This window comes from Melospiza georgiana, chromosome 2, assembly GCF_028018845.1.
Source record: "Melospiza georgiana isolate bMelGeo1 chromosome 2, bMelGeo1.pri, whole genome shotgun sequence".
NCBI lineage: Eukaryota > Metazoa > Chordata > Aves > Passeriformes > Passerellidae > Melospiza > Melospiza georgiana.
Genome location: NC_080431.1, coordinates 79,728,430 through 79,754,428, shown reverse-complemented (window position 1 = coordinate 79,754,428; position 25,999 = coordinate 79,728,430). Strand labels below are relative to the sequence as shown.

General features: G+C 42.1%; 3 protein-coding genes across 3 annotated transcripts; all 3 read right to left on the bottom strand.

The window, feature by feature from the left end:
- Nucleotides 1-8,526: 8,526 nt before the first annotated feature.
- LOC131096913 (taste receptor type 2 member 40-like) lies at nt 8,527-9,462 on the bottom strand. The gene has a single exon (XM_058045547.1). It carries the CDS (start codon nt 9,460-9,462, stop codon nt 8,527-8,529), a length of 936 nt encoding a protein of 311 aa, XP_057901530.1.
- Nucleotides 9,463-15,244: 5,782 nt separating this feature from the next.
- LOC131096911 (taste receptor type 2 member 40-like) lies at nt 15,245-16,180 on the bottom strand. Its single transcript, XM_058045546.1, has one exon. It carries the CDS (start codon nt 16,178-16,180, stop codon nt 15,245-15,247), a length of 936 nt encoding a protein of 311 aa, XP_057901529.1.
- Nucleotides 16,181-20,441: 4,261 nt separating this feature from the next.
- Nucleotides 20,442-22,727, bottom strand: LOC131096910 (taste receptor type 2 member 40-like). Its single transcript, XM_058045545.1, has 2 exons — nt 21,815-22,727; nt 20,442-20,485 (listed from the first exon to the last, which is right to left on the bottom strand). The coding sequence occupies exons 1-2, from the start codon at nt 22,725-22,727 to the stop codon at nt 20,442-20,444; spliced, it is 957 nt and encodes a 318-aa protein (XP_057901528.1).
- Nucleotides 22,728-25,999: the final 3,272 nt, after the last annotated feature.

The following is a 25,999-nucleotide window of genomic DNA, read 5'->3' as shown; positions in this document are numbered from 1 at the left end:
TTCTTGTGAGGTTTACCTGGATCTTCAATGCAAAGAGCTACAGGAGAAGATGATTTGCATTATGTCCTTCTGCCAATGTTAGAGCAAGATGAGCTTTGAGTTTGGTTTGTTTCATGATTTGATTCACTATACCAGACGTGAATCTAGCTGCCATTTCAGTAGTGTGTCATTGGTGTGTGTGGAAAAAGTTTGTATGTTTTGGAATGGACTGATTCCATGACTTCCAGAACTCCTTCAGGTTGCAAAGTGGTAGGTCCACTGGAGTGGACCAATCCACCTTTATATTACAAAGAGAAGAGAAAAAAGAGAAAAATGCCTACAGTCAGATATGATTCATATCTTCAGAGGATCCTAAACCCAAGAAATATCACATTCCTACTAATACAGGAGTTGCTACTTTCCCTCCCAGAACAAATCCCTGTCAAACTTATAATTTATCCAACAGAACACAGTGATTTAATAATTGGTGTATATAATGCATGTTGAAGATATTTTTCTTCATATGGCTGGAGTTGGTTAGCTGGTCACTTACAGACAGAAAGGTCTCCCAGGAGACTGACCCTATGAGGAGCCTTCCAATATTTCTGTTGGCTTTCCCACTTAGATCCATGAATTCATGTAAATGAAACTATTTGATTTTATTTTATGGAAAGGAAGCTTTGGAGGGAAGATGTTCTTATAGAGTCAGGAAAACAGCACAAGAACTGCTTTTGAATCTCATGTGCATGAGGAATGTGGAATAAGGGAAGGTTAAACCAAATGGTGTGAGAGCAGCTGTTCAGGGTGTCCCTGCTGAGCAGCCGTGTGCCTCAGAGCTCAGGCCGGAGCAGGACAGCACACACGGGTTGTGGGTTGAGCACAGCCCACGTGTTCTGCCTGTTGGTGTGGTCAGAGAGCTCTGAGGTTTGTTCCTGAAGGCCGGTGAGGGGAGAGCAGGGAAGGGCAGAGGATGGATCAACCCTCCCAAGATGGGTGTCTCATGGTGCTGGGCCGGGAACCAGCATGGTGACAGTGCATGGTGCTGACAATGGCATGTCAGGGTGTCATTGCCATGGGCTCAACTTTCAGCATGTCTGTAAAGTGGCATTAAAAATATTTATGCAAGCCAGTGGTGTCACCTGTGGCCAAGTTTATGTCATGAGGGAAAGGAAGGCTCCACCCCAAGTTATCCTTTGATTAGTTAGATTTTAATTTTTAGAAAAAAGCAACACAGGTACAGACTCAACACAATTACAGGTACATTGCTTCACACAGATTGACAACATCCAAACCAGACACATTGAATCAGGATGGCCATAATGAATACAAGGCCCAGGTCATGTACATTTCTGTCTCCGTTACTTTAGCAGTATGTAAAATCCCACTGCAGCTGGAAAGGATTCTGAACCTCCAGTTCTGATGTAACAATAATGCAGTGACACAGATCACTTTTTCAGCAAGAAGAGGAATCTCAAAAGGCCATGTCATTCTTTCCTGAACCATGCTGGAATGTTAGAAACACCTTTAGAATCAGCAAATATTTTATGAGAATTCAATCAGATTTGAAAATGATGAATGAGATATTCTGAAAATATTGGGAATTCCTCAGAATCCTCTTGAGAAGGTTTTAGTAACTAGAAACTGCATTGAAGCCTTATGTTCACAGAATGTGTCCATGCCTGTGCTTAAAGTGGTCTATTCTATGGATCAGGTATTGTAACCTCAAGCATTTCAAGTGATTCCATTCTAGTCTGAGTCTTGGCCCTGTTTTTTTGCTGTCTTAGAGAAACTGTGATGATTTCCAAGGAAAGTACAGCTGATGATAGACAACATACACAATTATTCTTAATAAGACTAACATCCAATCAAAAGAAATTCCTACCTTCCTATTGACTGCTGATCAAGGCTCTAATCTACTCATTCCAACATCTATTATTTATCCATCTGATGATTTCAATTTAATTGTTCTGGATCTAAAGTAGAAAGTCCAGGCTAAGTCACTGTCTTTTACATGCAAGCAGTTCTTCCATGACAGTTAATGTGGTGCCAAATCCTAGGTGGCAGCTGTTGAAATTTGGGATTGCTCCAAATTAAGACCAATGTGTGTGCTGTAGGGCAGGCAGCCATTAAAACCACACAAATCATTTCTCCATTGCTTAAAGGTGAAAAAATGTTAAATAATATGAAAAGAACACAAACAAAGTATATAATGTAAAGGACAAGGAAGGAGCAGACTGACTTGATGGCTTTCATATGGGCCTCCAAGCTGGGATCCCTGAAGCCACTTGCATTATTTTGCATGTGTCTGGTGTGGATCCACAGAGACCGAATCAGCAGTACACTTGAAACAACAGACAGTATTAAAGGCATACCTATACCAGCATTAGAGATAAGGATTAATAAACCCAAACTGTCTTTCCTTGTGGTTGTCCATGCTGAAGAGTTTGTCATGGATGAAGGAGCAGTGATGTTCTCGTGCACACTGTGGTCATCCCAGACAAAGGAAATTGCAGCTGTGAAGGAGCAGAGCCATGATGTGAGCAGCATCCAGGGCACCAGCCTGGCAATTCTCAGCTTCAGCCAGATGAAGAAAGACTGTGTAAAACTGGCAACCTTGATGCTATAGAAGACACTAAGCCAGGCTCCAAACCAGAGGCTGGAGTAGCTCAGAAATGTAAACATTATCTTGGTAGCTACATTCACGTTTTCTTGACAAAAGAAGTTTTCATAAAATATACTCATTAAGTATTCCAGTGTATTCCATGACTGCACAATGAATCTAGATGAACTCAGCGAGATCACGATCATATCATATGGAGGCCATGTTTTGCTCCCAATGCAACTCAATGAACTGGCAGCCAAGATAATTCCATTTCCCAGAATTCCTGCCAGGGACTCAATTATAGCAATTGATAGACAAAGGATAGCAAAAGATGTCGTCATTGCAACTGAAGGGCTTGTGATTATTACCCAGCTTCTCCTGGGCTCCTGAAAGCCTTGGGTCTGTCAGGTACTGCCAATGCCAGGGAGCTGTTATGGGCAATGCTCACCTATTTATCTCAGGGGCAGAGGTATCCTAATGACATTTATATTTCTGCTGTTTTACATCTTGTTTCTGGGTTGATCGCTCAGTTGATTTGTTGAAGCATGCAAATTGAATGAAGATTGAATAACAGTTTTTTCCAATTTGGCCGAGGAGTTTGCATTGAAATGGTGAAGGGATTTACACCGGAAGGGTTATGGAGCAGGTGTGCTCTGGTGTCTACAAATGTGGGCTTGCACTCCATTGGTTATGTCCTTCTTTACATGTCTAGACTTGTTTTTTATACCTGATGCCTTAATCTCTCCCTGTCTTGCAGAGATACGGCTACCGGGTTTGTGACAAATACTTGTCATTACAACTCCTTATCTAAGAGCAGCTCCTTTGCTTTATTTGGTATATTCAAATTGTTGCTGCAAGGAGGATTTTCACACTTTCTTTTTTGTGTATTGATATTTTTAAGTATTATACTGATCATTGTGTGCTTGCTCAGATTGTCCCAAAAGAGGACAAAAATCTGTGGGAAGATAAACACAGACAAAAGGAAAATCATTTTATCAGAGTACTTCACTTGCCTGTTTTTCGCAAGCATATTCAAAAAGTGCAGGAATTTCCCAAGGAATTTAAGATCTGGCAATATACAACACTGGATACAGGAGCAATGACAACCTGTTAATCAAGTCCGTTTTGCTCCATATGGAATATGCATGCCTTTAAAATTCTTCTATACTTGCTAAAAGAACTGAATTAAAACTCTTTCCCCATCTGGAAAGAAACAGTTGAGTGGAGAGGCTTGAGTTCATTGAAAAACTTAGAGACTTAACATTTTGTCTGTAGCCCAGAACACAGAAGGAAACACACAAAAGCTCTTCAGAAATGCAGTGACACAGGTTGCTAGCACAGTAAGAAGCTGTCAGCAGTGATCAAATGAGAAATTTTGAGGTGCTTTCTAGGTTGTTTCTTTGGGTTGTCTGCATTTCACAATGCTTAAGGTAATCTGTGATTGCCTAGGGAAGTGATAAAACTGTTTTCATTATGCACCTGTAGAAGTAAAACTTTGTGACCATTCCCCTCAGATAAATGTATATTTGTTTATATATTTCATATATATACGACTCTATGTGTTATGTGCATGTTATGTCCAGATACTGATTATTATAATACACATCAAAATAAATAATTAAATAATTAATATAAAGTGAGCAATATTTTTTAAATTATTTCATTTTAGTATTGGTACAAACTCTTTTTTTCTTCTCATTAAAAATATTAGTAATTTTTTTAAGTGAGAGCAATGTAATCTGATATGTTTCATTACTTTCTTAGATTCTAGGGGGTTTTTACCAATTTGTGGCACAGTGATTCGAAGGTCTGGCTCTACATTCAGTTTCTTTTGATACCGGTTTGAATGACTTTACGACTATCACACCTGCAAACTTCTCTGGTGAAATTTGGCAGTAAATATGCAAATTCCCTGCTGTCAAATCTTGCAAACCAATCAAATATTGTTCTGGTCTGATAGGTTTAAAAACTGGGTCCAAAACTCACAGAAGATCGTCCTTAGAAAGTTGTAAAAATCGATTAGAACATTCTGCATCCAAATATTGCAAGCGTACCTGTATGAGAGTTTTTGAAGTTCTCATACTTATACAATTTATGGCATGAAAATCTTTTGAAAAGCAGTTCCTTTCTCATCCATTTTAAAATCTCACTTTCACCTTGAAGAAATATAAAAGTGTGTTTGGTTTTTTGACAAGAACAGCTCTGTAGCATGCTATAGACAGACACTTCCAAGAGAAAAAGGTGAGCAAATATGTATCACTTCCCTTTTAGTAAAAGAAACCTGTGGAGCTGCTGTTTAAATCCAGCTCATTAAATTCAGCTCTTTTAAGCTCACTCATGGAATCACAGAATCACAGAAAGGTTTGAGTTGAAGGGGGCCCTAAAGACCATTCAGTTTCAACGCCCTGCCATAGGCAGGGACACCTTCCTGTAGAGCAGGCAACTCAAAGCCCATTCAGCGTTGAGCCTGAGCCTCTTGCCACAAGACAGCCAGCAAATGTCTGTGTGATCTGAGTGGGGTTCAGGGGCAAGGTTTTGGCAGCTGGGAGGCTGCAGGGGTGGTTTGTGTGAGAAGAGACCAGAACGTGCCCCCGTGTCAAACAGAACCAGTCCCTGTTACCCCCAAACTAGACACACCATTGGCCAAGGCTCTGCCCACCAGTGCTGCCGGTGACATCTGTGTGACAACTCATTTAAAGAGGGGTAAAGACCAGTGCAAGCAACTGTGAGTGCGAGGGCAGAGAGAGAAATGTGAGGGAAACAGCCTTGCAGACAGCCAGGTCAGTGAAGAAGGAAGGGGACAAGATGCTCCAGGCACCAGGGCAGACATTGCCATGCTTTCCCTGGAGAGGACCGTGCTGATGTAGACTGAGACCCTGCAGGCCCTAGCAGGGTCACACTGCAGCAGATATCCATACTGCAGCCTGAGGAGAGCCTCCTTGGCAGCAGGTGATTGTGCCCTGAAGGAAGCTGCATCCTGTGGAGATTCCCCCATGGAGAAGGCTCGTGGCAGGAGCTGCAGCCTCAGGGGATCCCATGCTGAAGCACTTTGTTCCTGGAAGATTGCACTTGTGGAGAGGATTCCCCCTGCAGTCCCCATTCCCTGTTCCCCAGCCCTGCTCAGGGAGGGAGAAGATGGGAGCGTGGAGAGGCAGGGATGGGGAAAAAGGTTTCTGGTTCTGTTCTTTCTTTCTTTCTCACTCCCCTAGTCTGTTATTGATTGGGAATCTCTTATGGATTGGAAATAAATTCAGTTATTTTGCCCATGTTGAAGGGATCCCCAGAAGGTAAGGCAGAGACAGTAAGGGCACTGTCAGGCCTGCAGCCCACCTACGGTGTGGGCAAGGACAGCAGATAAGCTCTGTGAGAACAATTAGGGATAGGCACAAGTCCAGGGATTGCCAGCCATATCCAGAGGGATAAGACATGCCCAGGATCAAGGCAGTAATTCCAATCTGCAGGCCAGGATCAGTATCCAAGTGAGCCAAGCAGGTGGAAAGGCCCAGGCAAAGCTGCAGCAGAGCCCAAGGAGAGACCAAGGTACACCCAGCAAGCTTAGGAGCAGCTCCTGAATGTAAATGACTCCAAGCCCCACTGAGGCTTCACTCAGCAATTTGCTAAAAGGCCAGTCAGGTGGACTGCGGAAGCTGGCTCTGAAACAAGAAAATTCCAGGCATGCTTATAGGAATGGAAGTCAGAGAAGGATCCTGTAGTGATCTCTCATGTAGATATTTGCATGTCTTGCCTTGAGCTAAGGACTCTAATCAGATTACTGGTTTTTTTTCTTTGGAAGAGACTGCGCTTTAGAAAAAAATGGGGATTTTTTTTTCTTTCTTCCTCTGAATTACACAGTGGTGATTTCTTTTAATATTAAATTCTGGAAATCTGGAAAGGTGTTTTTAATAGGACATGGTTTTGTTGGCCTCATTGTTTTATGTTGCATGTGAGCATCTTATAAATTCTTGTGAGGTTTACCTGGATCTTCAATGCAAAGAGCTACAGGAGAAGATGATTTGCATTATGTCCTTCTGCCAATGTTAGAGCAAGATGAGCTTTGAGTTTGGTTTGTTTCATGATTTGATTCACTATACCAGACGTGAATCAAGCTGCTATTGCAGTAATGTGTCATTGGTGTGTGTGGAAAAAGTTTGTATGTTTTGGAATGGACTGATTCCATGACTTCCAGAACTCCTTCAGGTTGCAAAGTGGTAGGTCCACTGGAGTGGACCAATCCACCTTTATATTACAAAGAGGAGAGAAAAAAGAGAAAAATGCCTACAGTCAGACATGATTCATATTTTCAGAGGATCCTAAACCCAAGAAATATCACATTCCTACTAATACAGGAGTTGCTACTTTCCTTCCCAGAACAAATCCCTGTCAAACTTATAATTTATCCAACAGAACACAGTGATTTAATAATTGGTGTATATAATGCATGTTGAAGATATTTTTCTTCATATGGCTGGAGTTGGTTAGCTGGTCACTTACAGACAGAAAGGTCTCCCAGAAGACTGACACTATGAGGAGCCTTCCACTATTTCTGTTGGCTTTCCCACTTAGATCCATGAATTCATGTAAATGAAACTATTTGATTTTATTTTATGGAAAGGAAGCTATGGAGGGAAGATGTACTTAAAGAGGCAGGAAAACAGCACAAGAACTGCTTTTGAATCCCATGTGCATGAGGAATTTGGAATAAGGGAAGGTTAAACCAAATGGTGTGAGAGCAGCTGTTCAGGGTGTCCCTGCTGAGCAGCCGTGTGCCTCAGAGCTCAGGCCGGAGCAGGACAGCACACACGGGTTGTGGGTTGAGCACAGCCCACGTGTTCTGCCTGTTGGTGTGGTCAGAGAGCTCTGAGGTTTGTTCCTGAAGGCCGGTGAGGGGAGAGCAGGGAAGGGCAGAGGATGGACAACCCTCCCAACATGGGTGTCTCGTGTGGTGCTGGGCCGGGAACCAGCATGGTGACAGTGCATGGTGCTGACAATGGCATGTCAGGGTGCCATTGCCATGGGCTCAACTTTCAGCATGTCTGTAAAGTGGCATTAAAAATATTTATGCAAGCCAGTGGTGTCACCTGTGGCCAAGTTTATGTCATGAGGGAAAGGAAGGCTCCACCCCAAGTTATCCTTTGATTAGTTAGATTTTAATTTTTAGAAAAAAGCAACACAGGTACAGACTCAACACAATTACAGGTACATTGCTTCACACAGATTGACAACATCCAAACCAGACACATTGAATCAGGATGAGCTTAATGAACACAAGACCCTAGTCCAGGATGTTTCTGTGTCAATTACTTTAGCAGTATGTAAAATCCCCCTGCAGCTGGAAAGGATTCTGAACCTCCAGTTCTGATGTAACAATAATGCAGTGACACAGATCACTTTTTCAGCAAGAAGAGGAATCTCAAAAGGCCATGTCATTCTTCCTGAACCATGCTGGAATGTTAGAAACACCATTAGAATCAGCAAATATTTTACTAGAATTCAACCAGATTTGAAATGATGAATGAGATATTCTGAAAATATTGGGAATTCCTCAGAATCTTCTTGAGAATGTTTTAGTAACCAGAAACTGCATTGAAGCCTTATGTTCATAGAATGTGTCCATGCCTGTGCTAAGCCAGTCTATTATATTTGTATCAGGTGTTCTAACCTCAGTCATTTCAAGAGATTCCATACTAGTCTGAGTCTTGTCTCTGTTTTTCTGCTCTCTTAGGGAAATTGTCATGATTTCCAATGAAAGTACAGCTGATAATAGGCAACATACACAATTATTCTTAGCAAGACTGACATCTACATAAAGCAAATTCCTACCTTCCTATTGGTTGCTGATCAAGGCCCTAATCTACTCATTCCAACATCTGTTATTTATCCCTCTGATGATTTCAATTTAATTGTTCTGGATATAAACTAGAAAGTCCAGGCTAAGGCACTGTCTTTTACATGGGTGCAATTCTGCCATGACAGTTAGTGTGATGCCAAATCCTAGCTGGCAGCTGTTGAAATTTGGGATTGCTCCAAATTATGACAAAGGAATGTCCTGTAGGGCAGGCAGCCATTAAAACCACACAAATCATTTCTCCATTGCTTAAACGTGAAAAAATGTTAAATAATATGATAAGAACACAAATAAAGTATATAATGTAAAGGAAAAGGAAGGAGCAGACTGACTTGATGGCTTTCATATGGGCCTCTAAGCTGGGATCCCTGAAGCCGCTTGCATTATTTTGCATGCGTCTGGTGTGTATCCACAGAGACCGAATCAGCAGTACACTTGAAACAACAGACAGTATTAGAGGCATACCTATACCAGCATTACAGATAAGGATTAATAAACCCAAACTGTCTTTCCTTGTGGTTGTCCATGCTGAAGGGTTTGTCATGGATGAAGGGGCAGTGATGTTCTCGTGCACACTGTGGTCATCCCAGACAAAGGAAATTGCAGCTGTGAAGGAGCAGAGCCATGATGTGAGCAGCATCCAGGGCACCAGCCTGGCAATTCTCAGCTTCAGCCAGATGAAGAAAGACTGTGTAAAACTGGCAACCTTGATGCAATAGAAGACACTAAGCCAGGCTCCAAACCAGAGGCTGGAGTAGTTCAGAAAGGTAAAAATTGTCTTGGGAACTAGGTACACATTTTCTGTATAAAAGAAGTTTTCATAAAATATAGTCATTAAGGAATCCAGTGTAATCCATGCCTGCAAAATGAATCTAGATGAACTCAGCGAGATCACGATCATATCATATGGGAGCCAGATTTTGCTCCCAATGCAGCTCGATGAACTGGCAGCCAAGATAATTCCATTTCCTAGAATTCCTGCCATGCATTCAATTATAGCAATTGATAGACAAAGGAGAGCAAAAGATGTCATCATTGCAACTGAAGAGCTTGTGATTATTACTGAGCTTCTCCTGGGCTCCTGAAAGTCTCAGATCTGGCAGGCACTCCAATGCCAAGGAGCTGTTATGGGCAATGCTCACCTATTTATCTCAGGGGCAGAAGTATCCTAATGACATTTAATATTTCTGCTGTTTTACATCTTGTTTTCCTGGTTGACGTATCGGCTGCTTGGTCTAAGCATGCAAATCAGGTCAAGATTCAATTACATAGGTTTCATTTTTGTCGAAGGATATGCATTGGAAGGGCTATTGAGCAGGTGAACTGTGGTGTTTACAAATGTGGGTTTCCACTCCAATGTCTGGTGTCCTTCTTTACATATCTAGATTTGCTTTTCTATCTAATGCCTTAATGTCTCCCTTTGTTGCACTGTTATCTCTTCAGGGTTTCTGAGACAAAGTTGCCATGGCCTCTTTATAATAGTTGTGTTGGTCTTCTCTTTATCAGATATTTTCAAGTTACTGCTGCAAAGACAATTACCATGTTTTTCTTTTGTCTATGGGAAATTTAAAGGATTTTAATTTTCATTGCATGTTTCATCTAAGTGTCCCAGTAGAGAACGAGAAATCTCTGTGGAAGAATCAGAACAGAGAAAATGAAACCAATTTCACAGAGTTCCTCACAGGTACATTTTTTACCCGCCTCCAGAATAGATGTGGAATTAGCCTAATGAATTTAAGATCTGGGAATACACAACATTACATACAGGGGCAAGCACAAGCATTATTTGAGGCACAATTTTGCTCTCCTTTGGAATATGCATGTTTTTGAAGTTCTGTTTTATATGCTAAATGAGTTAATTCAAACACTTTCCACATCCAAGGTGATACGAGTCTTCTAAGTAAGTGGAGAGGCTTGGATTCCTTAAAAGGCTTTGGAACTTGGTTTTCATGCGTAGCCCAGAATACGGAAGGAAGCACACCAAGGCTCTTCAGAAACGCAGTGGCACAAGTAGCTGTCAGTAGCACAGTAAGAAGCTGTCAGCAGTGATCAAATGAGAAATTTTGAGGTGCTTTCTAGGTTGTTTCTTTGGGTTGTCTGCATTTCACAATGCTTAAGGTAATCTGTGATTGCCTAGGGAAGTGATAAAACTGTTTTCATTATGCACCTGTAGAAGTAAAACTTTGTGACCATTCACCTCAGATAAATGTATATTTGTTTATATATTTCATATATATACGACTCTATGTGTTATGTGCATGTTATGTCCAGATACTGATTATTATAATACACATCAAAATAAATAATTATATAATTAATATAAAGTGAATAATATTTTTTAAATTATTTCATTTTAGTATTGGTACAAACTCTTTTTTTCTTCTCATTAAAAATATTAGTAATTTTTTTAAGTGAGAGCAATGTAATCTGATATGTTTCATTACTTTCTTAGATTCTAGGGGTTTTTTTACCAATTTGTGGCACAGTGATTCGAAGGTCTGGCTCTACATTCAGTTTCTTTTGATACTGGTTTGAATGACTTTACGACCATCACATCTGCAAACTTCTCTGGTGAAATTTGGCAGTAAATATGCAAATTCCCTGCTGTCAAATCTTGCAAACCAATCAAATATTGTTCTGGTCTGATAGGTTTAAAAACTGGGTCCAAAACTCACAGAAGATCGTCCTTAGAAAGTTGTAAAAATCGATTAGAACATTCTGCATCCAAATATTGCAAGCGTACCTGTATGAGAGTTTTTGAAGTTCTCACACTTATACAATTTAGGGCAAAGCAGTTACTTTCTCATCCATTTTAAAATCTCATTTTCACCTTGAAGAAATATAAAAGTGTGTTTGGTTCTTTGACAAGAACAGCTCTGTAGCATGCTATAGACAGACACTTCCAAGAGAAAAAGGTGAGCAAATATGTATCACTTCCCTTTTAGTAAAAGAAACCTGTGGAGCTGCTGTTTAAATCCAACTCATTAAATTCAGCTCTTTTAAGCTCATTCATGGAATCGCAGAATCGCAGAAAGGTTTGGGTTGAAGGGGGCCTTAAAGACCATTCAGTTCCAACGCCCTGCCATAGGCAGGGACACCTTCCAGTAGAGCAGGTAACTCAAAGCCCATTCAGCATTGAGCCTGAGCCTCTTGCCACAAGACAGCCAGCAAATGTCTGTGTGATCTGAGTGGGGTTCAGGGGCAAGGTTTTGGCAGCTGGGAGGCTGCAGGGGTGGTTTGTGTGAGAAGAGACCAGAACGTGCCCCCGTGTCACACAGAACCAGTCCCTGTTACCCCCAAACTAGATCCACCATTGGCCAAGGCTCTGCCCACCAGTGCTGCTGGTGACATCTGTGTGACAACTCATTTAAAGAAGGGTAAAGACCAGTGCAAGCAACTGTGAGTGCGAGGACAGAGAGAGAAATGTGAGGGAAACAGCCTTGCAGACAGCCAGGTCAGTGAAGAAGGAAGGGGACAAGATGCTCCAGGCACCAGGGCAGACATTGCCATGCTTTCCCTGGAGAGGACCGTGCTGATGTAGACTGAGACCCTGCAGGCCCTAGCAGGGTCACACTGCAGCAGATATCCACACTGCAGCCTGAGGAGAGCCCCCTTGGCAGCAGGTGATTGTGCCCTGAAGGAAGCTGCATCCTGTGGAGATTCCCCCATGGAGAAGGCTCGTGGCAGGAGCTGCAGCCTCAGGGGATCCCATGCTGAAGCACTTTGTTCCTGGAAGATTGCACTTGTGGAGAGGATTCCCCCTGCAGTCCCCATTCCCTGTTCCCCAGCCCTGCTCAGGGAGGGAGAAGATGGGAGCGTGGAGAGGCAGGGATGGGGAAAAAGGTTTCTGGTTCTGTTCTTTCTTTCTTTCTCACTCCCCTAGTCTGTTATTGATTGGGAACCTCTTATGGATTGGAAATAAATTCAGTTATTTTGCCCATGTTGAAGGGATCCCCAGAAGGTAAGGCAGAGACAGTGAGGGCACTGTCAGGCCTGCAGTCCACCTACGGTGTGGGCAAGGACAGCAGATAAGCTCTGTGAGAACAATTAGGGATAGGCACAAGTCCAGGGATTGCCAGCCAAATCCAGAGGGATAAGACATGCCCAGGATCAAGGCAGTAGTTCCAATCTGCAGGCCAGGATCAGTATCCAAGTGAGCCAAGCAGGTGGAAAGGCCCAGGCAAAGCTGCAGCAGAGCTCAAGGAGAGACCAAGGTACACCCAGCAAGCTTAGGAGCAGCTCCTGAGTGTAGAGGACTCCAAGCCCCACTGAGGCTTCACTCAGCAATTTGCTAAAAGGCCAGTCAGGTGGACTGTGGAAGCTGGCTCTGAAACAAGGCAGCCAAACCCCAAAAGCAAGGCCTTACTTTCAGCAGAATGTCCATTCACAGCTTTTTGTCTTTCCTTGACCCCACATTTACAGAAAAGTAGTTCAGCCTGGCACACAGGTTTTGCTTTTTTTAAAATCCTGCTGTGATGGGCACTGAAAATTGACTCCATTGCATGTTTTCCTGAATGTCAATGATGAAAATTCCAGGCATGCTTATAGGAATGGAAATCAGAGAAGGATCCTGTAGTGATCTCTCATGTAGATATTTGCATGTCTTGCCTTGAGCTAAGGGCGCTAATCAGATTACTGTTTTTTTTTTTTCTTGGAAGAGACTGCGCTTTAGAAAAAGAATGGGGATGGTTTTTTTTCTTTCTTCCTCTGAATTACACAGTGGTGATTATTTTTTTTTTATCATTAAATTCTGGAAATCTGGAAAGGTGTTTTTAATAGGACATGGTTTTGTTGGCCTCATTGTTTTATGTTGCATGTGAGCATCTTATAAATTCTTGTGAGGTTTACCTGGATCTTCAATGCAAAGAGCTACAGGAGAAGATGATTTGCATTATGTCCTTCTGCCAATGTTAGAGCAAGATGAGCTTTGAGTTTGGTTTGTTTCATGATTTGATTCACTATACCAGACGTGAATCTAGCTGCCATTTCAGTAATGTGTCATTGGTGTGTGTGGAAAAAGTTTGTATGTTTTGGAATGGACTGATTCCATGACTTCCAGAACTCCTTCAGGTTGCAAAGTGGTAGGTCCACTGGAGTGGACCAATCCACCTTTATATTACAAAGAGAAGAGAAAAAAGAGAAGAATGCCTACAGTCAGATATGATTCATATTTTCAGAGGATCCTAAACCCAAGAAATATCACATTCCTACTAATACAGGAGTTGCTACTTTCCCTCCCAGAACAAATCCCTGTCAAACTTATAATTTATCCAACAGAACACAGTGATTTAATAATTGGTGTATATAATGCATGTTGAAGATATTTTTCTTCATATGGCTGGAGTTGGTTAGCTGGTCACTTACAGACAGAAAGCTCTCCCAGGAGACTGACCCTATGAGGAGCCTTCCAATATTTCTGTTGGCTTTCCCACTTAGATCCATGAATTCACGTAAATGAAACTATTTGATTTTATTTTATGGAAAGGAAGCTTTGGAGGGAAGATGTTCTTATAGAGGCAGGAAAACAGCACAAGAACTGCTTTTGAATCCCATGTGCATGAGGAATGTGGAATAAGGGAAGGTTAAACCAAATGGTGTGAGAGCAGCTGTTCAGGGTGTCCCTGCTGAGCAGCCATGTGCCTCAGAGCTCAGGCCGGAGCAGGACAGCACACACGGGTTGTGGGTTGAGCACAGCCCACGTGTTCTGCCTGTTGGTGTGGTCAGAGAGCTCTGAGGTTTGTTCCTGAAGGCCGGTGAGGGGAGAGCAGGGAAGGGCAGAGGATGGACCAACCCTCCCAACATGGGTGTCTCATGGTGCTGGGCCGGGAACCAGCATGGTGACAATGCATGGTGCTGACAATGGCATGTCAGGGTGCCATTGCCGTGGGCTCAACTTTCAGCATGTCTGTAAAGTGGCATTAAAAATATTTATGCAAGCCAGTGGTGTCACCTGTGGCCAAGTTTATGTCATGAGGGAAAGGAAGGCTCCACCCCAAGTTATCCTTTGATTAGTTAGATTTTAATTTTTAGAAAAAAGCAACACAGGTACAGACTCAACACAATTACAGGTACATTGCTTCACACAGATTGACAACATCCAAACCAGACACATTGAATCAGGATGGCCATAATGAATACAAGGCCCAGGTCATGTACATTTCTGTCTCCGTTACTTTAGCAGTATGTAAAATCCCACTGCAGCTGGAAAGGATTCTGAACCTCCAGTTCTGATGTAACAATAATGCAGTGACACAGACCACTTTTTCAGCAAGAAGAGGAATCTCAAAAGGCCATGTCATTCTTTCCTGAACCATGCTGGAATGTTAGAAACACCTTTAGAATCAGCAAATATTTTATGAGAATTCAATCAGATTTGAAAATGATGAATGAGATATTCTGAAAATATTGGGAATTCCTCAGAATCCTCTTGAGAAGGTTTTAGTAACTAGAAACTGCATTGAAGCCTTATGTTCACAGAATGTGTCCATGCCTGTGCTTAAAGTGGTCTATTCTATGGATCAGGTATTGTAACCTCAAGGATTTCAAGTGATTCCATTCTAGTCTGAGTCTTGGCCCTGTTTTTCTGCTGTCTTAGAGAAACTGTGATGATTTCCAAGGAAAGTACAGCTGATGATAGACAACATACACAATTATTCTTAATAAGACTAACATCCAATCAAAAGAAATTCCTACCTTCCTATTGACTGCTGATCAAGGCTCTAATCTACTCATTCCAACATCTATTATTTATCCATCTGATGATTTCAATTTAATTGTTCTGGATCTAAACTAGAAAGTCCAGGCTAAGTCACTGTCTTTTACATGCAAGCAGTTCTTCCATGACAGTTAATGTGGTGCCAAATCCTAGGTGGCAGCTGTTGAAATTTGGGATTGCTCCAAATTAAGACCAATGTGTGTGCTGTAGGGCAGGCAGCCATTAAAACCACACAAATCATTTCTCCATTGCTTAAAGGTGAAAAAATGTTAAATAATATGAAAAGAACACAAACAAAGTATATAATGTAAAGGACAAGGAAGGAGCAGACTGACTTGATGGCTTTCATATGGGCCTCCAAGCTGGGATCCCTGAAGCCACTTGCATTATTTTGCATGTGTCTGGTGTGGATCCACAGAGACCGAATCAGCAGTACACTTGAAACAACAGACAGTATTAAAGGCATACCTATACCAGCATTAGAGATAAGGATTAATAAACCCAAACTGTCTTTCCTTGTGGTTGTCCATGCTGAAGAGTTTGTCATGGATGAAGGAGCAGTGCTGTTCTCATGCACACTGTGGTCATCCCAGACAAAGGAAATTGCAGCTGTGAAGGAGCAGAGCCATGATGTGAACAGCATCCAGGGCACCAGCCTGGCAATTCTCAGCTTCAGCCAGATGAAGAAAGACTGTGTAAAACTGGCAACCTTGATGCTATAGAAGACACTAAGCCAGGCTCCAAACCAGAGGCTGGAGTAGCTCAGAAATGTAAACATTATCTTGGTAGCTACATTCACGTTTTCTTGACAAAAGAAGTTTTCATAAAATATACTCATTAAGTATTCCAGTGTATTCCATGACTGCACAATGAATCTAGATGAACTCAGCGAGATCACGATCATATCATATGGAGGCCATGTTTTGCTCCCAATGCAACTCAATGAACTGGCAGCCAAGATAATTCCATTTCCCAGAATTCCTGCCAGGGACTCAATTATAGCAATTGATAGACAAAGGATAGCAAAAGATGTCGTCATTGCAACTGAAGGGCTTGTGATTATTACCCAGCTTCTCCTGGGCTCCTGAAAGCCTTGGGTCTGTCAGGTACTGCCAATGCCAGGGAGCTGTTATGGGCAATGCTCACCTATTTATCTCAGGGGCAGAGGTATCCTAATGACATTTATATTTCTGCTGTTTTACATCTTGTTTCTGGGTTGATCGCTCAGTTGATTTGTTGAAGCATGCAAATTGAATGAAGATTGAATAACAGTTTTTTCCAATTTGGCCGAGGAGTTTGCATTGAAATGGTGAAGGGATTTACACCGGAAGGGTTATGGAGCAGGTGTGCTGTGGTGTCTACAAATGTGGGCTTGCACTCCATTGGTTATGTCCTTCTTTACATGTCTAGATTTGTTTTTTATACCTGATGCCTTAATCTCTCCCTGTCTTGCAGAGATATGGCTACCGGGTTTGTGACAAATACCTTTCATTACAACTCCTTATCTAAGAGCAGCTCCTTTGCTTTATTTGGTATATTCAAATTGTTGCTGCAAGGAGGATTTTCACACTTTCTTTTTTGTGTATTGATATTTTTAAGTATTATACTGATCATTGTGTGCTTGCTCAAATTGTCCCAAAAGAGGACAAAAATCTGTGGGAAGATAAACACAGAAAAAAGAAAAATCATTTTATCAGAGTACTTCACTTGCCTGTTTTTCACAAGCATATTCAAAAAGTGCAGGAATTTCCCAAGGAATTTAAGATCTGGCAATATACAACATTGGATACAGGAGCAATGACAACCTGTTAATCAAGTCCGTTTTGCTCCATATGGAATATGCATGCCTTTAAAATTCTTCTATACTTGCTAAAAGAACTGAATTAAAACTCTTTCCCCATCTGGAAAGAAACAGTTGAGTGGAGAGGCTTGAGTTCATTGAAAAACTTAGAGACTTAACATTTTGTCTGTAGCCCAGAACACAGAAGGAAACACACAAAAGCTCTTCAGAAATGCAGTGACACAGGTTGCTAGCACAGTAAGAAGCTGTCAGCAGTGATCAAATGAGAAATTTTGAGGTGCTTTCTAGGTTGTTTCTTTGGGTTGTCTGCATTTCACAATGCTTAAGGTAATCTGTGATTGCCTAGGGAAGTGATAAAACTGTTTTCATTATGCACCTGTAGAAGTAAAACTTTGTGACCATTCACCTCAGATAAATGTATATTTGTTTATATATTTCATATATATACGACTCTATGTGTTATGTGCATGTTATGTCCAGATACTGATTATTATAATACACATCAAAATAAATAATTAAATAATTAATATAAAGTGAACAATATTTTTTAAATTATTTCATTTTAGTATTGGTACAAACTCTTTTTTTCTTCTCATTAAAAATATTAGTAATTTTTTTAAGTGAGAGCAATGTAATCTGATATGTTTCATTACTTTCTTAGATTCTAGGGGTTTTTTTACCAATTTGTGGCACAGTGATTCGAAGGTCTGGCTCTACATTCAGTTTCTTTTGATACTGGTTTGAATGACTTTACGACCATCACATCTGCAAACTTCTCTGGTGAAATTTGGCAGTAAATATCCAAATTCCCTGCTGTCAAATCTTGCAAACCAATCAAATATTGGTCTGATAGGTTTAAAAACTGGGTCCAAAACTCACAGAAGATCGTCCTTAGAAAGTTGTAAAAATCGATTAGAACATTCTGCATCCAAATATTGCAAGCGTACCTGTATGAGAGTTTTTGAAGTTCTCACACTTATACAATTTATGGCACGAAAATCTTTTGAAAAGCAGTTCCTTTCTCATTCATTTTAAAATCTCACTTTCACCTTGAAGAAATATAAAAGTGTGTTTGGTTTTTTGACAGGAGCAGCTCTATAGCATGCTATAGACAGACACTTCCAAGAGAAAAAGGTGAGCAAATATGTATCACTTCCCTTTTAGTAAAAGAAACCTGTGGAGCTGCTGTTTAAATTCAACTCATTAAATTCAGCTCTTTTAAGCTCACTCATGGAATCGTAGAACTGCAGAAAGGTTTGGGTTGAAGGGGGCCTTAAAGACCATTCAGTTTCAACGCCCTGCCATAGGCAGGGACACCTTCCAGTAGAGCAGGCAACTCAAAGCCCATTCAGCATTGAGCCTGAGCCTCTTGCCACAAGACAGCCAGCAAATGTCTGTGTGATCTGAGTGGGGTTCAGGGGCAAGGTTTTGGCAGCTGGGAGGCTGCAAGGGGTGGTTTGTGTGAGAAGAGACCAGAACGTGCCCCCGTGTCACACAGAACCAGTCCCTGTTACCCCCAAACTAGATCCACCATTGGCCAAGGCTCTGCCCACCAGTGCTGCTGGTGACATCTGTGTGACAACTCATTTAAAGAGGGGCAAAGACCAGTGCACAACAACTGTGAGTGCGAGGACAGAGAGAGAAATGTGAGGGAAACAGCCTTGCAGACAGCCAGGTCAGTGAAGAAGGAAGGGGACAAGATGCTCCAGGCACCAGGGCAGACATTGCCATGCTTTCCCTGGAGAGGACCGTGCTGATGTAGACTGAGACCCTGCAGGCCCTAGCAGGGTCACACTGCAGCAGATATCCACACTGCAGCCTGAGGAGAGCCCCCTTGGCAGCAGGTGATTGTGCCCTGAAGGAAGCTGCATCCTGTGGAGATCCCACCATGGAGAAGGCTCGTGGCAGGAGCTGCAGCCTCAGGGGATCCCACGCTGAAGCACTTTGTTCCTGGAAGATTGCACTTGTGGAGAGGATTCCCCCTGCAGTCCCCATTCCCTGTTCCCCAGCCCTGCTCAGGGAGAGAGAAGATGGGAGCGTGGAGAGGCAGGGATGGGGGAAAAGGTTTCTGGTTTTGTTCTTTCTTTCTTTCTCACTCCCCTAGTCTGTTATTGATTGGGAATCTCTTATGGATTGGAAATAAATTCAGTTATTTTGCCCATGTTGAAGGGATCCCCAGAAGGTAAGGCAGAGACAGTGAGGGCACTGTCAGGCCTGCAGCCCACTTATGGTGTGGGCAAGGACAGCAGATAAGCTCTGTGAGAACAATTAGGGATAGGCACAAGTCCAGGGATTGCCAGCCATATCCAGAGGGATAAGACATGCCCAGGATCAAGGCAGTAATTCCAATCTGCAGGCCAGGATCAGTATCCAAGTGAGCCAAGCAGGTGGAAAGGCCCAGGCAAAGCTGTAGCAGAGCTCAAGGAGAGACCAAGGTACACCCAGCAAGCTTAGGAGCAGCTCCTGAATGTAGAGGACTCCAAGCCCCACTGAGGCTTCACTCAGCAATTTGCTAAAAGGCCAGTCAGGTGGACTGTGGAAGCTGGCTCTGAAACAAGAAAATTCCAGGCATGCTTATAGGAATGGAAGTCAGAGAAGGATCCTGTAGTGATCTCTCATGTAGATATTTGCATGTCTTGCCTTGTGCTAAGGACTCTAATCAGATTACTGTTTTTTTTTTTCTTGGAAGAGACTGCGCTTTAGAAAAAGAATGGGGATGTTTTTTTTTTCTTTCTTCCTCTAAATTACACAGTGGTGATTTATTTTTTATCATTAAATTCTGGAAATCTGGAAAGGTGTTTTTAACAGGACATGGTTTTGTTGGCCTCATTGTTTTATGTTGCATGTGAGCATCTTATAAATTCTTGTGAGGTTTACCTGGATCTTCAATGCAAAGAGCTACAGGAGAAGATGATTTGCATTATGTCCTTCTGCCAATGTTAGAGCAAGATGAGCTTTGAGTTTGGTTTGTTTCATGATTTGATTCACTATACCAGACGTGAATCTAGCTGCCATTTCAGTAGTGTGTCATTGGTGTGTGTGGAAAAAGTTTGTATGTTTTGGAATGGACTGATTCCATGACTTCCAGAACTCCTTCAGGTTGCAAAGTGGTAGGTCCACTGGAGTGGATCAATCCACCTTTATATTACAAAGAGAAGAGAAAAAAGAGAAAAATGCCTACAGTCAGATATGATTCATATTTTCAGAGGATCCTAAGCCCAAGAAATATCACATTCCTACTAATACAGGAGTTGCTACTTTCCCTCCCAGAACAAATCCCTGTTAAACTTATAATTTATCCAATAGAACACAGTGATTTAATAATTGGTGTATATAATGCATGTTGAAGATATTTTTCTTCATATGGCTGGAGTTGGTTAGCTGGTCACTTACAGACAGAAAGCTCTCCCAGGAGACTGACCCTATGAGGAGCCTTCCAATATTTCTGTTGGCTTTCCCACTTAGATCCATGAATTCATGTAAATGAAACTATTTGATTTTATTTTATGGAAAGGAAGCTATGGAGGGAAGATGTTCTTATAGAGGCAGGAAAGCAGCACAAGAACTGCTTTTGAATCCCATGTGCATGAGGAATTTGGAATAAGGGAAGGTTAAACCAAATGGTGTGAGAGCAGCTGTTCAGGGTGTCCCTGCTGAGCAGCCGTGTGCCTCAGAGCTCAGGCCGGAGCAGGACAGCACACACGGGTTGTGGGTTGAGCACAGCCCACGTGTTCTGCCTGTTGGTGTGGTCAGAGAGCTCTGAGGTTTGTTCCTGAAGGCCGGTGAGGGGAGAGCAGGGAAGGGCATAGGATGGACCAACCCTCCCAAGATGGGTGTCTCATGGTGCTGGGCCGGGAACCAGCATGGTGACAGTGCATGGTGCTGACAATGGCATGTCAGGGTGTCATTCCCATGGGCTCAACTTTCAGCATGTCTGTAAAGTGGCATTAAAAATATTTATGCAAGCCAGTGGTGTCACCTGTGGCCAAGTTTATGTCATGAGGGAAAGGAAGGCTCCACCCCAAGTTATCCTTTGATTAGTTAGATTTTAATTTTTAGAAAAAAGCAACACAGGTACAGACTCAACACAATTACAGGTACATTGCTTCACACAGATTGACAACATCCAAACCAGACACATTGAATCAGGATGAGCTTAATGAACACAAGACCCTAGTCCAGGATGTTTCTGTGTCAATTACTTTACCAGTATGTAAAATCCCACTGCAGCTGGAAAGGATTCTGAACCTCCAGTCGTGATGTAACAATAATGCACGGACACAAGTCACTATTTCAGCAAGACAAGGAATCTCAAAAGGCCATGTCATTCTTCCTGAACCATGCTGGAATGTTAGAAACACCATTAGAATCAGCAAATATTTTACTAGAATTCAACCAGATTTGAAAATGTTGAATGAGATATTCTGAAAATATTGGGAATTCCTCAGAATCTTCTTGAGAATGTTTTAGTAACCAGAAACCGGATTGAAGCCTTATGTTCACAGAATGTGTCCATGCCTGTGCTTAAGCCAGTCTATTATATTTGTATCAGGTGTTCTAACCTCAGTCATTTCAAGAGATTCCATACTAGTCTGAGTCTTGTCTCTGTTTTTCTGCTCTCTTGGGGAAATTGTCATGATTTCCAATGAAAGTACAGCCGATAATAGGCAACATACACAATTATTCTTAACAAGACTGACATCTACATAAAGCAAATTCCTACCTTCCTATTGATTGCTGATCAAGGCCCTAATCTACTCATTCCAACATCTGTTATTTATCCCTCTGATGATTTCAATTTAATTGTTCTGGATCTAAATTAGAAAGTCCAGGCTAAGTCACTGTCTTTTACATGGAAGCAGTTCTGACCATGGCAGTTAGTGTGGTGCCAAATCCTAGCTGGCAGCTTTTGAAATTTGGGATTGCTCCAAATTATGACAAAGGAATGTCCTGTAGGGCAGGCAGCCATTAAAACCACACAAATCATTTCTCCATTGCTTAAATGTGAAAAAATGTTAAATAATATGAAAAGAACACAAATAAAGTATATAATGTAAAGGAAAAGGAAGGAGCAGACTGACTTGATGGCTTTTAAATGGGCCTCTAAGCTGGGATCCCTGAAGCCACTTGCATTATTTTGCATGCGTCTGGTGTGGATCCACAGCGACCGAATCAGCAGTACACTTGAAACAACAGACAGTATTAAAGGCATACCTATACCAGCATTAGAGATAAGGATTAATAAACCCAAACTGTCTTTCCTTGTGGTTGTCCATGCTGAAGAGTTTGTCATGGATGAAGGAGCAGTGCTGTTCTCATGCACACTGTGGTCATCCCAGACAAAGGAAATTGCAGCTGTGAAGGAGCAGAGCCATGATGTGAGCAGCATCCAGGGCACCAGCCTGGCAATTCTCAGCTTCAGCCAGATGAAGAAAGACTGTGTAAAACTGGCAACCTTGATGCTATAGAAGACACTAAGCCAGGCTCCAAACCAGAGGCTGGAGTAGCTCAGAAAGGTAAATATTGTCTTGGGAACTAGGTACACATTTTCTGTATAATAGAAGTTTTCATAAAATATAGTCATTAAGGAATCCAGTGTATTCCATGACTGCACAATGAATCTAGATGAACTCAGCGAGATCACGATCATATCATATGGGGGCCATGTTTTGCTCCCAATGCAGCTCGATGAACTGGCAGCCAAGATAATTCCATTTCCCAGAATTCCTGCCATGCATTCAATTATAGCAATTGATAGACAAAGGAGAGCAAAAGATGTCATCATTGCAACTGAAGAGCTTGTGATTATTACTGAGCTTCTCCTGGGCTCCTGAAAGCCTCAGATCTGGCGGGCAGTCCAATGCCAGGGAGCTGTTATGGGCAAGGCTCACCTATTTATCTCAGGGGCAGAAATATCCTAATGACATTTAATATTTCTGCTGTTTTACATCTTGTTTTCTGGGTTGATGTATCGGCTGCTTGGTCTAAACATGCAAATGGGGTCAAGATTCAATTACATAGGTTTCATTTTTGTCGAAGGATATGCATTGGAAGGGCTATTGAGCAGGTGAACTGTGGTGTTTACAAATGTGGGTTTCCACTCCAATATCTCGTGTACTTCTTTACATATCTAGATTTGCTTTTCTATCTAATGCCTTAATGTCTCCCTTTGTTGCACTGTTATCTCTTCAGGGTTTCTGAGACAAAGTTGCCATGGCCTCTTTATAATAGTTGTGTTGGTCTTCTCTTTATCAGATATTTTCAAGTTACTGCTGCAAAGACAATTATCATGTTTTTCTTTTGTCTATGGGAAATTTAAAGGATTTTAATTATCATTGCATTCTTCCTCTAAGTGTCCTAGTAGAGAACGAGAAATTTCTGTGGAAGAATCAGAACAGAGAAAATGAAACCAATTTTACAGAGTTCCTCACAGGTACATTTTTTACCCGCCTCCAGAATAGATGTGGAATTAGCCTAATGAATTTAAGATCTGGGAATACACAACATTACATACAGGGGCAAGCACAAGCATTATTTGAGGCACAATTCTGCTCTCCTTTGGAATATGCATGTTTTTGAAGTTCTGTTATATATGCTAAATAAATGAATTCAAACACTTTCCACATCCAAGGTGATACGAGTCTTCTAAGTGGAAAGGCTTGGATTCCTTAAAAGGCTTTGGAACTTGGGTTTCATGCGTAGCCCAGAATACGGAAGGAAGTACACCAAGGCTCTTCAGAAACACAGTGGCACAAGTAGCTGTCAGTAGCACAGTAAGAAGCTGTAGGGAGTGATCAAATGGGAAATTCTGAGATGTCTTCAAGGTGGTTTCTTTGAGTAGTTTGAAATTTCCTAGTGCTTAATGTAATCTATGATGGCCTAGGAGAGTGATCGAGCCTTTTTGATCATGCACTCATAGGAGTAAAATTTCATGAGCATTCACCTCATGATTTTTGTACATTTGTTTATATATTTTATATGTGTAGTACTGTATGTATTATGTACATATAAGGAACAGACACTTATTATTTGAAAATATACACGAAGAAAAAGTTTGACATAATTGAAGACCAAATAAAAATATTTTAAAGATTATTTCACTTTAGCATTGCCACAAACTCTTTTTCTCTTAACACGAAGAATATTATTAATAATTATTTTTATTGAGAGCAACATGATTGCATATGCTTCATTTTTGTTTTTTAATCTGGGTTTATCACTTTGTGACACAATGATTCAGAGACCTCACTCTAGGTTCAGTTTTGCTCTGAATGGCTTTCCCACTATCACATGGGCAAAGTTCTTTGTTAAAATTCAGTTGAAATTGCCAATTTCCCTGTTTTCAAAACTTGCATACTTACTCACCTATTCTTCTAATTTTGTTTGTTTGCCAAACGAATTCAAAATTCACAGAAGCCCTTGCTTTGGAGGTTTTATAAGAGTTTAGAACATTCAGCTTCCAAATTTTGCAAGCGTACCTGTATGAGAGTTTTTGAAGTTCTCACACTTATACAATTTTTGGCACAAAAATCTTTGAAAAGCAGTTACATTCTCATCCATTTTAAAATCTCACTTTCACCTTGAAGAAATATAAAAGTGTGTTTGGTTTTTTGACAGGAGCAGCTCTATAGCATGCTATTGACAGACACTTCCAAGAGAAAAAGGTGAGCAAATATGTATCACTTCCCTTTTATAAAAGAAACCTGTGGAGCTGCTGTTTAAATTCAACTCATTAAATTCAGCTCTTTTAAGCTCACTCATGGAATCGTAGAACTGCAGAAAGGTTTGGGTTGAAGGGGGCCTTAAAGACCATTCAGTTCCAATGCCCTGCCATAGGCAGGGACACCTTCCAGTAGAGCAGGCAACTCAAAGCCCATTCAGCATTGAGCCTGAGCCTCTTGCCACAAGACAGCCAGCAAATGTCTGTGTGATCTGTGTGGGGTTCAGGGGCAAGGTTTTGGCAGCTGGGAGGCTGCAAGGGGTGGTTTGTGTGAGAAGAGACCAGAACGTGCCCCTGTGTCACACAGAACCAGTCCCAGTTGCCCCCAAACTAGACGCACCATTGGCCAAGGCTCTGCCCACCAGTGCTGCTGGTGACATCTGTGTGACAACTCATTTAAAGAGGGGTAAAGACCAGTGCACAACAACTGTGAGTGCGAGGACAGAGAGAGAAATGTGAGGGAAACAGCCTTGCAGACAGCCAGGTCAGTGAAGAAGGAAGGGGACAAGATGCTCCAGGCACCAGGGCAGACATTGCCATGCTTTCCCTGGAGAGGACCGTGCTGATGTAGACTGAGACCCTGCAGGCCCTAGCAGGGTCACACTGCAGCAGATATCCACACTGCAGCCTGAGGAGAGCCCCCTTGGCAGCAGGTGATTGTGCCCTGAAGGAAGCTGCATCCTGTGGAGATCCCACCATGGAGAAGGCTCGTGGCAGGAGCTGCAGCCTCAGGGGATCCCATGCTGAAGCACTTTGTTCCTGGAAGATTGCACTTGTGGAGAGGATTGCCCCTGCAGTCCCCATTCCCTGTTCCCCAGCCCTGCTCAGGGAGGGAGAAGATGGGAGCGTGGAGAGGCAGGGATGGGGAAAAAGGTTTCTGGTTTTGTTCTTTCTTTCTTTCTCACTCCCCTAGTCTGTTATTGATTTGGAACCTCTTATGGATTGGAAAAAAATTCAGTTATTTTGCCCATGTTGAAGGGATCCCCAGAAGGTAAGGCAGAGACAGTAAGGGCACTGTCAGGCCTGCAGTCCACCTACGGTGTGGGCAAGGACAGCAGATAAGCTCTGTGAGAACAATTAGGGATAGGCACAAGTCCAGGGATTGCCAGCCATATCCAGAGGGATAAGACATGCCCAGGATCAAGGCAGTAATTCCAATCTGCAGGCCAGGATCAGTATCCAAGTGAGCCAAGCAGGTGGAAAGGCCCAGGCAAAGCTGCAGCAGAGCTCAAGGAGAGACCAAGGTACACCCAGCAAGCTTAGGAGCAGCTCCTGAATGTAGAGGACTCCAAGCCCCACTGAGGCTTCACTCAGCAATTTGCTAAAAGGCCAGTCAG

Bases quoted from the DNA above. Each gene is read 5' to 3' on its own strand.
- LOC131096913 (XM_058045547.1), bottom strand. From the start codon at position 9,462: ATGATGACATCTTTTGCTCTCCTTTGTCTATCAATTGCTATAATTGAA.
- LOC131096911 (XM_058045546.1), bottom strand. From the start codon at position 16,180: ATGACGACATCTTTTGCTATCCTTTGTCTATCAATTGCTATAATTGAG.
- LOC131096910 (XM_058045545.1), bottom strand. From the start codon at position 22,727: ATGATGACATCTTTTGCTCTCCTTTGTCTATCAATTGCTATAATTGAA. The intron at 20,486-21,814 runs ATGGTCAGAACT...GCTTTCCTGCCT, and splicing joins TTGGCACCACACTAACTGCC to CTATAAGAACATCTTCCCTC.